The 15543-nt window shown below is 31.2% G+C and overlaps 1 protein-coding gene across 1 annotated transcript in view; it reads left to right on the top strand.

Annotated features, from left to right (window-relative positions):
- The window catches only part of LOC126891812 (uncharacterized), a 999773-nt gene that overhangs the window by 856243 nt on the left and 127987 nt on the right, over window positions 1-15543 (top strand). The window contains exon 7 of the mRNA XM_050661086.1: window positions 10228-10354. Coding sequence (XP_050517043.1) covers window positions 10228-10354 — 127 coding nt within the window. The remainder of the gene's footprint in view (window positions 1-10227; window positions 10355-15543) is intronic.

Genomic DNA, 15543 nt, shown 5'->3' with positions numbered 1-15543 from the left:
AAAATGACACTACATTTTGTCTTTTTTTCACCCCTGTAACTTATTAAAATAAACATTATAGAAGTTTTCAGGGACTTTCGGTCCTCGGTAATAACGTAATCTTTCTTTCTGCGTTTAAATTTTTCAAAATACTTATTAGTTTTCTCAGGATTCGCAAAAAATGAAAACATTTAAAATATATTGAACATTTTAACGGGCGACATTTTGCGCCTATGCCCTTAAGTTAGCTGTTGTTTTTATTATCAAAAATCCCAAATATATCCCAAAAATCCTTAAGTATATTTTAGTTTTTGATTTAGTAGATTTTAGCTAAAAAATGGTAATTACCAGTTGTTGTTTTGGAATAATTAGGTTTCCAATTTTTTGGAATTCCTCTTGGGACAGTTAAGACGGATATGCAGATTACTGTATAAGTATACTGTATTTACATGGCCTAAAAAGAAACTACTGATTTTGTGAAAGCAAAACTACTGAAAGAGTAAAAACTGACCTGGCAACCCCGTCTAGCAAAGCTGATACAAAGATTGAAAGATTAAGGTTATCAAATCTACTGATAAAACAGTGGACAATGGAATGGAAACCAGCTATTAAAAAAACAAACAAACAGGTTGTTAAATAAATCGAAAATTTCCAGCAAAATAAAACATATAATAATAAGAAAAAAATAAGGTTATAAAGTAAATTCTTTTTCTCCTTCTGAAGTTGCCGCAAAGGTGTCACACACACCTAGAACAACACCTAGGGTCGTGACAGACAACTTCAGAGTCGGCCAGGGCGTAAATTAGTTTAGCATTATAACGTTTTTAAGTCGTTGCGATTGTTGAAAAAACTGAACTGTGATATGTAGTTGTCACAATGGTAATAAATTAGTTGCCCGTGTAACTAAAGGTATTACTTAAAGTTGTAACATCGCAATGTCAGTCGGGATAGGGGACGTTGGCCGAAACAACTTAAAATGCTCTCGGGCAACGTTATATACAGTGCATTTGTTTGTACTGACAACCAATGCGTCGAAAAATTGCTACTTGGGGCAGATTAAGGATGTACCAGTAAGAACTTTCAACGCGAAAAGTCTCAGGTTTAAATTACTATGTACCATTTTAGTTTTTATTAAATTGGTGGATTCTGCATCTGAGACTCTTCAATTTGTTATGAGATGTCGCTGTATCGCGTCTAATGGGAAGTTTGAATTATTTTTCAGATTCCCTTTAAAACGATAGTGGAGCTATTTTTCGATTCAGAGGTGAGCACGCTAACAAAAGCTACTGAAGACGCCTGAAATGGTAGAAACAGCCTGTCTAACTGGTGTGCAACCCTCTGAATCGAAAACAAGCAAAACTATCATGTATTATTTTATTTCCTTTACTCGGTTTGAGTACTGAAAGTTCCTTTGCTGTCCTTTTCCTAGACGGATGAAGGCGGAATGTGATCGTTTCCCTTTCGTTTTCTATATTCGTCGTCTGCTGTCTTATTAATTGAAAAAGTCGCAGATTAAGGATGTACCAGTAAGAACTTTCAACGCGAAAAGTCTCAGGTTTAAATTATTATGTACCACTTTAGTTTTTATTAAATTGGTGGAATCTGCATCTGAGACTCTTCAATTTGTTATGAGATGTCGCTGTATCGCGTCTAATGGGAAGTTTGAATTATTTTTCAGATTCCCTTTAAAATGATAGTGGAGCTATTTTTTGATTCAGAGGTGTGCACGCTAACAAAAGCTACTGAAGACGCCTGAAATGGTAGAAAGAGCCTATCTAATTGGTGTGCAATCCTCTGAATCGAAAACAAGCAAAACTATCATTTATTATTAAGAATATTTGATTATACGAAAGTGTGCCAACAAACCCATTGAAAGTGTGCGAAAAAGTAAATCCCATTTAAAATACATTGTTTCTTCACGCACACTTTAAACCCCTCACGCACTGCTATCTATAATGACAGTTTTCACAAACTAAAAACTTATACAGGATATGACATAGAGTAGATAAAAATATTTTTAAAAGCCCTTATTATGCGAGTACAAGTATACGCTCTGAGCTTCGCTGGTGTCGCTCCTGGCGGATTACTAATTCAACTTTCACCGGTAACTTTTAAATTTATTATTTAATAGTTATCGCTTAATATTTACAACGCTAAAAAGTAATTTAATTGTAATAGATTTTTTTAAGATTTTGCTAATCATTTTGACATTCTATTGATGAAATATTAATTTCTTACTTCGTATACTTTCACAATTATCGTATAGATGGCGCTAAGATTAATAGAATAATTTATAATTACATATTACGGAACATTAAAAAAACGTAATTTCAGTATTTAAAACGTAAGTATATTTAAGGTAAAAATATATACCACAGCTTTGACCAACTAATATTTTTTATAATTAATGTTTTTAATTTTAATTTTAAATTAATCACTTTGACATTTATGTCAAATTTCCGGTAAACGTTTACAGACTTGCCACTACTGGCGCTCGCGAATTTGTAAATATCCCCTCTACGTACGAGCTCACAGTATATATACAGGTATAAAGATCATTTACCTAATGTGACTTTTCGACCTGAACCTGTGATGACTAGATTGGGAACATGGTTTAATGCTGTAAATTTCATAACCGATAATTTTGAGGGAATTAGAGACGTCATTTGTAGTTTAGATGTAGATAACTCAGGTGCTATAATAAAATCTGTGGATGTTTTAAAAAAAACCGTTATTAAAAAGTAATGTGACACATATCCCAACCAATTTTGTCAATATTGCTGAACCAATTACCTAGTAAATTCGAAAAGCGAAACATTTCATTAGACCAAAGTATTGAAATTATCAATGCATAAGTAAAATAATTAAACACCTTGGGGAAATCAAAAAAGTGTATCTATCTAAAATTCTGCACCAGTGAAATGAGAGATATCAAGAAATAATTCAAATAGGTAAATAATATTATGAAGATGGGGAAATGTAAAGATAATTTAATTTTATAGATAGAACCCTCAATTGTACAATATTTAAGTTTTCTCCTGTAACTTCATGAGAAGTAGAAAGAAGTGATATTTTTTTTGAAAATGGGAATTTTTCCGTGGACAAAAAATTATTATCATATAGACGGCTCACTTTTCTGTAGAAAATTTAGAAAAAACATTTAATTATATATAGTTTTAATTGTAATAATAATATAATGGAGAATGATGATGATAAATATAAAGAATAAATGAATATAATAATGTAGGTAATAGAAATTTCAATAAATATTTTTTGTGACTTTAGCATAAATTAATATTTTTTAAAATAAAAATGTATACCATTTTTATTCAGCTGCAATGCGAAGGCAAAACAATCTTACTTTTCAATTAGAATACGGAGTGCAGTCCAGTCCCTTGAATCGCGATTTTCGGCTCTTATTGGAGCCTTCATCGGAAAGAACGTAGGCACTGTTCTCCATATTTTAACTGATTCGCATCGAGAGGTTTTCCCACCCATTGCAACTAAAGTGATGATAGTAGGTGGCTAGCGCCATCTGGCATTGAAAGACGAAGTAGTTTTCAATCCTAATAGTAAATTATTAATATTGAAAATATTAAAAATATTACTAAAAGATTTTTAAATTGAAAACTTATTGGTACACTTTCCTGGTGACACCTCCAAGACTTCTACAATTTGCAAGTCAAATGGATGCTGCAGTGAAGACGAGAGGGAAGGAATTCTACACTATGCAATTCACATCCCCCGTCTGCAGCTGGTAAAGTTCCAACGGAAAAATGCATCTAGTTACTCTACGGAGTAATACGACTATAAAATAAAAATGTATACCATTTTTATTCAGCTGCAATGCGAAGGCAAAACAATCTTATTTTTCAATTAGAATACGGAGTGCAGTCCAGTCCCTTGAATCGCGATTTTCGGCTCTTAACTACTTCGTCTAATATTTTTTAATTTAGCTTAGATGCCTCGACAGCTTTATGCCATTGGCATAAAATATATAATTAAATATCTTCAAAACAAGGATTACTGCTTTTTTTATTTATATGCATTAAATGCATAAAAACATATTTTAGTGCATATTTCAACTGTTTTTTGTGCATATTTGCATGCATATTTCCCGAGCTCTACCTATTATAAATCAATAAATTAGTAAAATTATTATAAATATATTATTATAATTATTATCATAAAATAAATACAATAAGTATTTGTTAAAATGGGGTTTATTTTACCAGGTGTCCACTTATATTTTCCCCCATTTTAACTGCCTATAACTTCTAAACGGCTCAAGATAGAAATATGCGGTTTTCGCTGAAATATTTTATTTTAGTAATAGTTTTGTCTCAATAAATTGCATTTTTTTATATCGCTTTCAAATACGAAAATAAAAATGGCGGATTTTTGGAAAAAACCTTGTTGACTTTTTTTAATAGAACACCTAGTATTTTTTTTTTATAAATTGAAAGAATGGTCATTTACCTATCCACCGATATAAAGTTTTTCAAAATCGGTTGTCAAATCACTGAGTAATTAATTTTAAAATGAGAGGTGCAGCGTGGATATCACATACCTAAATAACATAACTAAGCAAAATGATATAATGTTAAGTGATTTCCACATTGCATCTTTCATTTTAAAAATTAATTGCTCAGTCATTTCACAACCGATTTTAAAAAATTTTATATCGCTGGATAGGTAAATGACCGTTTTTTCAAGTTACAAAAAAATATACAGGGTGTTTTAATCAAAAAAGTCAACAACGTTTTTTTTTCAAAAATCCGCCATTTTTTATTTAAAAACGATGTAGAAAATGGACATTTACCTAAAAACTTGAAAAGACGGTCATTTACCTAACCAGCGATATAAAAAATTTTAAAATCAATTGTTAAATGACTGAGAAATTAATTTTTAAAATGAGAGATGCAATGTGAAAATCACATAACATAATATCAATTTGCTTAGTTATGTTATTTAGGTATGTGATATCCACGTTGCACCTCTCATTTTAAAAATTAATTACTCAGTGATTTGACAACCGACTTTGAAAAACTTTATATCGCTGGATAGGTGAATGACCTTTCTTTCAATTTACAAAAAATATACTGGGTGTTCCATTAAAAAAAAGTCAACAACGTTTTTTTCAAAAATCCGCCATTTTTATTTTCGTATTTGAAAGCGATATAAAAAATTCAATTCATTTAGACAAAACTTTTACTAAAATAAAATATTTCAGCGAAAACCGCATATTTCTATCTTGAGCCGTTTAGAAGCTTAAATAAAATAAACAAAGAGGTCTCTAAAGCAATTAGAAATGTATAAGGGCATATAAAAATGAGAAAATCTCGCAGAAAATCAAGCATAACAAGAGCATGAAGATATTAAGAAGGAAATTGACGAACAGCAGAAATTATCATACTCAAGGGAAAAAATGGCAAACTAACATCCGATAGAGAAAATGGTGGAGATAGTGGAAGACTTCTATAAAACACTATATACAAATAAACTTGACTGAAACCCGATAGAACATACAGAACAAAAAATTATGAATCAAGGTTCAAAGTATATTCCCGAAATAGCAACGGCTAAAATATATTATGCTTTAAAGAAAATGAAAAAAAAAAACGTACCAGGAGAGGACGGAGTAGTGGCAGACGCGCTAAAAATCGAAGGCTCTGCTCTCATCAGGGCAATCAAAACCAAGCCATACCAGCTGAATGGAATAATTCTATAACGCTCCTCATACATAAAAAGGAGATCAAACAGACCTCGAAAATTATAGGCCAATTAGTCTTCTAAACCACCTGTATAAATTGTTTGCTGGAATAATCACTTCCAGAATTGAGAAGAAACTAGAAACATGCCAACCGAGAGAGCAGGCAGGTTTCCGCCCTGGGTATGGTACAAATGACCATCTGACTTGTCTGAAGGTCCTGATCGAAAAAACTGTGGAGTGCAACCGACCGCTAGTTCTGGTATTTGTTGACTACAAAAAATTCTTTAACACTATCTAAATGGTAGCCATCTTAAGAGCTTTGAGAGATTGTAGAATCGACTACCGATATTCCAACATTATTCAACATATATATGCAAATGCCACAACAGCAATAAACCTCCATACCCAAACTCAAAAGATAAACCTAAAAAGGGGAGTTAGACAAGGAGAAAACATGTCACCAAAACTATTCAATGCCGTAATGCAGCATGCATTCCAGATGTTAGAATGGAAAACAGAGGTTTGAATGTCGATGGCGAAAGGCTGAACCACCTACGATTTGCAGATGATATAGTTCTAATAACCGACGACTTAAAGGAAGCCCACGAAATGCTGCAAGTACTACAACGAGTTTCTCAAAAAATAGGGTTGGAAATAAACTTTGAGAAAACTAAATGATGACCAATTTAGTACCTAGCGGCCCATTGAAACTGGAGGACTGCCATATCGAAACAGTTGACAAATACATCTATCTAAGCCACGAAATACAAATAAGTAGAGACAACCAAACATGCGAATTATCTAGAAGAATAGCTTTAGAATGAGCAGCCTATGCATACTTGCCATGGCAAACTAAAAGATGTGTTCAAGGAAAACATCCCAATAAAGCTAAAAACAAGAGCATTTAACCAGTGCGTACTTCCGGTGCTTACTTACGGAACTGAAACACTGACATTGACTAAAACATGAATAAGAAAATTACACGTAGCACAACGAAAAATGGAAAGATCCATGCTTGGCCTAACTTTGAGAGACAGAATACGAAATGATGAGTTACGGCGAAGAACTGGAGTGGAAGACATCATAAAACGCATTACGAAGTTGAAGTGGAAATGGTCAGGACACGTCGCAAGACAGAGAGACAACAGATGGATAAAGAATATTTTAGAGTGGCGGCCAAGGGCAGACAAACGAAGTCGTGGAAGACCACCTACCAGTTGGACCGACGATGTTAAAAGAATAGCGACAAACTGGATTGCAGTTGCCTAGGACAGAGAAGGGCGGAGACATCTTGAGGAGGCCTATGTCCGACAGTGGACAAATTTGGCTATGTGATGATGATGTGCCACTATCAAGATAGCCAGAGCACAAGAGTACTAGCCTCTTCGCCCGATTGCGCCACTATCGCAAATCGCAAGAGAAATCAACTAAAATCGTATTTGGCAAGACAAAAATCACGCCTAAAGTCACGCCCATGTGCCATAAAAACGGCTACCGCGAAGAAAAAAGGGGAAAAAATCCACAATTTCTTATTGGCAGACCGTCGACAGAAACTTCTCGAGTTAACTGAGAGAGTAGGCATTTTAAAAGATTGTGTGAGTCATATCCTGCATGAAATTTTGGGCATGAGTAAGCTATTGGCGCGATGGGTCGATGGGTGACACGTTTTCGCACTCAGGCCAACATGCGCCACCATGAGACCACTTCAGAGCAATGTCTGAGATTGTTTAAGCGTAATCTGAAGGAGCTTCTACGTTGCTTCATAACCGTCGACGAAACTTTGAATCCACCGGAACCTACCAGAAACCAAGGCAGAGTCGATACAGTGGAGCTCACCCCGCGAAAGTACTTCGAAGATGACGAAGACTGTCCTGTCAGCCGGAAAGGAGATTGTCACCGTTTTCTTGAATTCACAAAGTGTGATCTATATCAGCTTCCTGAAAAATGGCAAACCAGTCATAGTCTAGTAAAATAAAATTACACTACATGTAAATCAAAATGTAAATTAGTACAGGTTGAAACAAATTTTATATCAAAGTTTAGGTGGGTACAAAAGATATTTTCAAAAAGTATCCAAATCATAAAAGGGGATCATTTTTTAAATAATTAAAAAGGGGTCATTTTTGCAAAAAAATTACTTTTTTAACTGCAGAAGTCATTCAATTACTAATGAAGGTCTACAGAATTGTTTTCTGCAAAGTTGAAGGGTAAATATTTCACATAAGACTTACTAAATTAAATTTGACCTCCTATTTATTTTAATAATTATACATAAATCTTTAAAAACAAATTTGCAAAAAAATATTTTTAGCGTTTTAAATAAGCACTATAAAATATATTATTTTACTGGAGAAGTTGCGCCATATTATCAGTATTAATTGAAAAAAAATTGGTCCAAAAATATTTAATATGTTTTGAGATATTGAATTTGTTTATTAAATGTTACTCTATTTTCAATTGCAAAAACGCGGTTGTTGCCAAAGAAATATTCACCTGTATTAAATCTTATTATTTTTATTTTTATGTGTATTTTCGATAAATGTATTGATATATTCAAATTTCAATTAAACTTTCCCCTAAAATGACATTTGAAAATTATTCAAATTTGTTTATAATTTGTTTTTTTAATGACGTCACGGGGATTAAATATTTTGAAATGCCGTTTCCATAATTGGGTTCCTGGAAATTTTTCACTAATTAACAAATTTTTTTGTCTTTTTTTCCTCTTCTTTTTTTTTTTTTCTTGAAGTTATACTACTACGGGGCCTTTTAGGGTTAAGTTTCATTAAGAATGTTGAATCTCAAGTTGTAGATTCTAGACCTAAAAATATTAAGATTGGTCTAAAATCACTTTAATAAAATGTGGCTACTTACTGAGTTACAGGGTGTTTTATTTAAAAATTTAAAAATTATTTTTACCAAGTACTTTCAAACTATTTGACGTATCCTTATCATACTTGGCAGAAAGTGTGAGTACTCTACAGTCTACTAAATTGTGATAAATAAAAGTTTCAATCTACTACCAGAGGCGTACGACAGGGGATAGTTAATGGTTAACCCTTCCCAAATTCTACGCCACTGAGGGAAATACTATTTTAGCGAAATTTTCTGATTCTATAATACTTTTTGTGTAAATAATATACTCTTTACTGGTAACGATTAAGTCATTAGTTTTCGAGATATAGGACGTTAAAAATGAAACGGCATAGTTATTTTGATTCATTAATAATTCATTCATTTTAAACTTCCAATATCTCGCAAACTGATGACTTTATCGATACCAATAAAGTTATTTACATACAAAGTATTGGAGAATCAAAAAATTTTGCTAAAATAGTAATTCACTCAGTGGCGTAGAATTTGGGAAGGGTCAATCATTCACTATCCCCTGTCGTACGCCTCTGGCACTAGCTAGAAACGATTATTAATCACAATTTAGTAGGGTGTATAATAGCCACGCTTTCTGCCAAGTATGATAAGGCTACGTCAAATAGTTTTAAAGTACTTGGTAACAATAATTTTTAAATAAAACACCCTGTAACTCAGTAAGTAGCGACATTTTATTTAAGAGATTTTAGTTAAATCTTAATATTTTTAGGTCTAGAATCTACAACTCATAGATTCAATATTCTTAATGAAATTTAACCCTAAAAGGGCCTGTAGTAATATAACTCCAAGAAAAAAAAAGAAGAAGAAAAAACGACAAAAAAATTTTGTTAATTAGTAAAAAATTCCCAGGAACCAAATTATCGAAACGGTATTTCAAAATACTTAATTCCCGCTACGTTATTAAAAAAACAAAATATAAACAAATTTGAATAATTTTCAAATGCCATTTTAGGGGGGAGTTTCGTTGAAATTTGAATTTATAAATACATTTATCGAAATTATCGACAAAAACCGCGTCTTTGCAATTGAAAATATAGTAACATTTAATAAACAAATTCAATATCTCAAAAAATATTAAATATTTTTTGACCAATTTTTTTTTGCTTAATACTGGTAACACAGCACAACTTCTTCTGTAAAAAAAGATATTTTATAGTGTTTATTTAAAACGCTAAAAATAATTTGTTGCAAATGTGTTTTTATAGTTTTATATACAATTATTTAAATAAAGAGGGGGTTAAATTTAATTAAGTAAGTCTTATGTAAAATATTTACCCTTCAACTTTACAGAAAATAATCCTATTGACTTTGATTAGTAATTGAATGACCTCAGCAGTTAAAAAAGTAATTTTTTTGCAAAAATGACCCCTTTTTAATTATTTAAACAATGATCCCCTTGTATGATTTGGATACTTTTTTGAAAATATCTTTTGTATATACCTAAACTTTGATATAAAATTTGTTTCAACCTGTACGAATTTACATTTTGAATTTTTTTTATTTTATTAGGCTATCAGGAAAAGGTACAAAATAAATATATGGTCATAGTAAAAAAATTACTTTGATTTCAAAATATTATACATTAAATATAGTTAAAATAATGACTAGTGTTTTCGTATTAAACTAATTACATTTTTAATTTTCAGATCCTCCCGTTATAACCGTTTCACCAAAATATGCAGTTGTTAATGAATCCACAGAACAAAACACCACCAGTGCATTTCTTAATTGTGTCTATTTTTCAAATCCTCAAAAACTAACATCTGTAGCCTGGTAAGTTTGCTAATATGTAATTAATTGAAGTAGATACAAAATTTAAAATGCAATTTCTTCCTAAAAATATTACTGCATTGAAAATATATTTCGATAAATTTACGTTTATAATTCTCGTCTTTTTCTTGTTCTTCTTTTTCTTCTCATATACTTTTGCCATCTTAGGCGTCGGATTGGTATTCCGATTCTTCATTTACCCATTTTTTCTATGTTTTTCCATTTTTGACCATTATATTATGATCTCCCATTAATGTGAAATCTAAAGTATAGTTAGTTAAGATGCTGTATTCACCTATTGTTATTTTCAAGTACTATAGTAAATTCAAGTTCTTTGTTTTCATTCTCTTTAGGCTATGAAGTACAGTGGAACCCCGATAAGTCGGCCCCCGATAACCCGGAAGTCCGGCTAACCCGGACCGATTTTCATCAGACAAAAATTTAACAAATAAACAATTTAACAATTTTATCAAATAAAAATGTATGTAGGCCAAATAATATTTGAGAGATAATGTGTATTTGTGTAATTTGAACACACATAAGTACAATAGTAAAAATGATTCATACACACGGCGGCAGGCAGAGCGACCGTCTCAGCTTATCGGAAAGAACAGGCATCTGTCTGTATTCCTTATCCTTTATTTATGTCAAACTGTCTGCATTGTTTAAAATAGACGTGACTATTTAAAAATTCTTTTTTAAAACAATGTTCCTTGTGACCGTATTGTGTGTAGTACAGCGTATTAATCACTTCCGTTCTGTAATCGTGCTTCAGATTGTGTTTGGGTGATTTTTGTCTACGTAATGGTAACAAAACGTAAAAATGTTGTAGTGACAATTTAAAAGAAACTAGAAACATTAGGTAGGATTGATAAAGGCGAATCTTTAAAATAAATTTATTGCAGCATCATAATATGATATTATGATACCATAGGTCTGGATCCCGCGTATGAAAAAAAAGTTGATTAATAGCAAGCTAAAAATTTGTTAATAGCTTAAGGGTGTCTAGTCGGATAAACTTTGATATATGAGAACACTGGAACAGGGGCAGTTTTAATTGTGGAACAGGTCAAAAATTTGGAACGGTCAGAACACGAAAATGGCACATTTGTTTTGTCCGACAGAACAGACATAAACTCTCCGAACAGAGATTAAACTCTCATGCAAAAATCAGACTGCTATTTATCACCTGTCATAATTACTGTCATTTGACATATTCTACATGTTCCACTCATTAAAACGCCAATTTGGTGATAAATAGCAGTCTGATTTTTGCATGAGAGTTTAATCTCTGTTCGGAGAGTTTAAGTCTATTCTGTCGGACAAAATACATGTGCCGTTTTCGTGGTCTGACCGTTCCAAATTTTTAACCTGTTCCACAGTTAAAACTTCCCCTGTTCCAGTGTTCCCATATATTAATGTTTGTCCGACTAGACACCCTTAACCTAATAACAAATTTTCAGCTTGCTATTTATCAACTTTTTTTTCGTACGCGGGATCCAGACCTACCATATTATGGTGTCGGGACATCTCTACAGTATCACTGAGTTTTTTACCAAGAAATGAACAAAACACACTCTATACAACTATACGTAATTTAAATGTGTACTGTGCATATGTGTTTCATGTTTTTGTAATTATAATGGAGGTTATTTATTAATTTTTACTATATTCTCCGGCTAACCCGGATTTTCGATAACCCGGATCGGCCGCGGTCCCGATTAATCCGAGTTATCGAGGTTCCACTGTATTGTAAATGTTTTTTTATCTTGAATTCCGCTTCCTATCCATTTCATTTCTTGTATTTCGGCTAGTTCTATTTTATATTTTCCCAGTTTAATTTGCGTATTGTCTTCATTTACTTGTATTTTTCAGAATTTGTTCTTTAACATTCATTAATCGATTATTGATTTTATCTCTGATGCGATGTCTTATGAGGGGGTTCCTTAATTTAGTTGTATCGATTTGTTTATCTGTTTTCCTCGGTTTTATTATTTTCATTTTGAGCCTAATTTTAATCATTCCTGGGTTGTGATCTAATTAGTTCAGGAACTGAAACTTTTCACCTCGCAATTTTTACAGAATGAATCTATTTGCTTGAAAATTTGAGAATAAGTAGTGGATAGTCCAACGATCAAAATCTATATGATGCCGAAAGGCGCTTTTACCATGGGTGGAAATTTTTTATTACATTTTTACTGCAAAAGTTGAAAAAACATTAATTCTAAGCAAAAAACGTTCTTTATATTTTTTTGATAAAATTAATAGTTTTAGATTTATTCGCTATCAAAAGTGTTAGTTTTATATTGAAAAAAACAATGTTTTTTGATGGTATACTCATTTACGTTTTACTCAACTTTGCCGTAGAAAAAATTTTTTCAAGCCATGTTCTTGGGAATTAAATACTATCCTATAACTTTATAATTTAAACATTTTTTCGTATCGCTGATGCTAATTTTTATATTCTGAATTTATCACTAAATAACAAAAATTCGTTATTCGCTTTAAACTCGATTTTTTTAAAAACTAATGATTCTAAGCCAGTCAAACTTCTAGAATCTAATAATAATACATCAATAAAGAAGAATGAATAAGGCCAATGACTAAAACATCGCTACATTATTATGCTTCCAATTGGATTTCTCCGTTCTTTTTTTAAAAAAAATATTGATTGATCTTTTAACCGTATCTTTTTTATTTTTGATCTTAGAAAGTTTGGTAAAAGAGAATTTTGTAGGTTTTTACAAGATCTATAAGGCTGTTAATATTATATCCTTTTCAAAATCCTCAGTCACAAAAAGAGGTGACATTGAAAGAATTGGTAAAAGTGTGTTTGCATGTTATTACAAGTTTTAATAAGTAAGCGAAAGGCGCTTTTAACATGGGTGGAAATTTTTTATTACATTTTGACTGGAAAAGTTGATAAAAACATTAATTCTAATCAAAAAACGTTCTTTATATTTTTTTGATAAAATTAATAGTTTTAGATTTATTCACTATCGAAAGTGTTAGTTTTATATTGAAAAAACAATTATTTTTTGATGGTACACTCATTTACGTTTTACTCGACTTTGCCGTAGAAAAAATTTTTTCAAGCCATGTTCTTGGGAATTAAATAATATCCTCTAACTTCATAATTTAAACATTTTTTCGTATCTCTGATGCTAATTTTTCTATTCTGAATGTTTTACTAAATTACAAAAATTCGTTATTCGCTTTAAACTCAATTTTTTTAAAAACTAATAATTTTAAGCCAGTCAAACTTCTAGAATCTAATAATAATACATCAATAAAGAAGAATGAATAAGGCCAATGACTAAAACATTGCTACATTATTATGCTTCCAATTGGATTTCTCCTTTTTTTTTCAAAAAAATATTGATTGATCTTTGAATTGTAACTTTTTTATTTTTTATCTTAGAAAGTTTGGTAAAAAAGAATTTGTAGGTTTTTACAAGATCTATAAGGCTTTTAATATTAGATCCTTTTTAAAATCCTCCGTCACAAAAAGAGATGACATTGAAAGAGTTGGTAAAGGTGGTGTTTGCATGTTATTACAAGTTTTAATTGTCAATAGCTCACTCAATTTTTACCGTAGAAAAATTTTTTGCAAACCAAGTTCTCTTTAATTAAATAGTCTACAATTTCGTATTGAAATATGTTTTCAAATCTCTGATCTACAAAAACTACAAAAACTCGTTATTCGCTCCATTTTTTTAAAAACTAATCATTCTAAGCCGATCAAACTTCTAGAACCTATTAATAATACATAAATAAAGAAAACCAAATCAGGTCAATGACCAGTTTTAATGAGTGTGGTGATTAGTGGGTTGTTTCCGATCACTTTTTGCTGAAAAAAATAGGGACTGACATTCTTTCATTATAAGTCACTTAATTTTTGAGCTATAGACTTTTTTATTTCTGGAGATAGTTTTTTTTAATACTTTAAATTAGTTTAAACAAGTTATCCTCGAAAAATGCATAGTTTTTCCGTCTTTTGACTCTAAACTACAATATTTAGCATTTGACGAAGAAAAGCTAACATATAATTACATATAGTTCGATTATTATTGGTCTTAAATAAAATAAAAAAAACGGTTTTGTTTATTGTTTCAAAAGGTACATTTTTGTTAAGTAAAGTTGTTTTGATAAAACGAAGATTTTTTTGATATAAAACTAACGCTTTCTATAGCGAATAAATCGAAAACTATTAATTTTATCAAAAAAAATGTGTTTTTTGGTTACAATGAATGTTTTACCAACTTTTGCGGTCAAAATATAATAAAAAATTTCCATCATTGAGATGTGGTGGCAACCACCCCCATGGTAGAAGCGCCTTTCGGCATCATATAGATTTTGATCCTTGGACTAGCCACTACGTATTCTTAAATTTTCAAGCAAATCGATTCATTCTGTAAAAATTGCGAGGTTTTGTCCTATTCTAAGCTTCAATTATTGGACTATATCATATGTCGGCACTCGCCTATGTTTTTGCCGATTTAATTTCGTTACTGTATTTTTATCTAACTAATACATAGTCTATTTTTTTTTACAATAATTGTGTTTTGGCAAAATTCGATAAGGAGTTCTTACTGAAGCTTAAATTAATACACTATACTTCAGCAAATAAAAAATAAAATGAGTCATTAGCGTAAACACTTACTTTATCATTAAAACAGAAATCCCTCTAGTTGGTTGTATACCATGGCATACAGTTTTTTTTTATTTTTGCAGTACTTACTTTATCGTATCGTTTTCCTATTGCTATGACTTTTACCAGGAAGCGTTTCAGTAGCGGAGAAAAGATGCTTATGATACAAGTACAAGTACATTGTGTGTTGTATACAGGTGCCTCTGTGTTTAACGATATATTGATTTTGTTAAATGTTTAATTCAATAAAGATGAAAGAACTCATTACTATCAGGAAGAGTATAAATGGAAAAGGTTCTCAAAAGTGACCAACAATGAACCATAATTTCTTACGCGCCGTCACTGATCGAATTCTAAATTTACGAGAATTATGCCCGGTTGCACCAACAGATCTTAACCTTAAGTCGAGAATATCATAAGAATTAATATAATATAATTATAATATATTACAATAAGAATACCATAATATAATAATAGATATAATTGGAAATAAGGTAAGAATCTAAAATTATGGTGCAACGTAAGTGATACTCAAGGAGGC

This window comes from Diabrotica virgifera, chromosome 9 (genome assembly GCF_917563875.1).
Source record: "Diabrotica virgifera virgifera chromosome 9, PGI_DIABVI_V3a".
NCBI classification, from domain to species: domain Eukaryota; kingdom Metazoa; phylum Arthropoda; class Insecta; order Coleoptera; family Chrysomelidae; genus Diabrotica; species Diabrotica virgifera.
The sequence above is the reverse complement of the archived record's forward strand: the minus strand, read 5'-3'. Positions and strand labels throughout refer to the sequence as shown.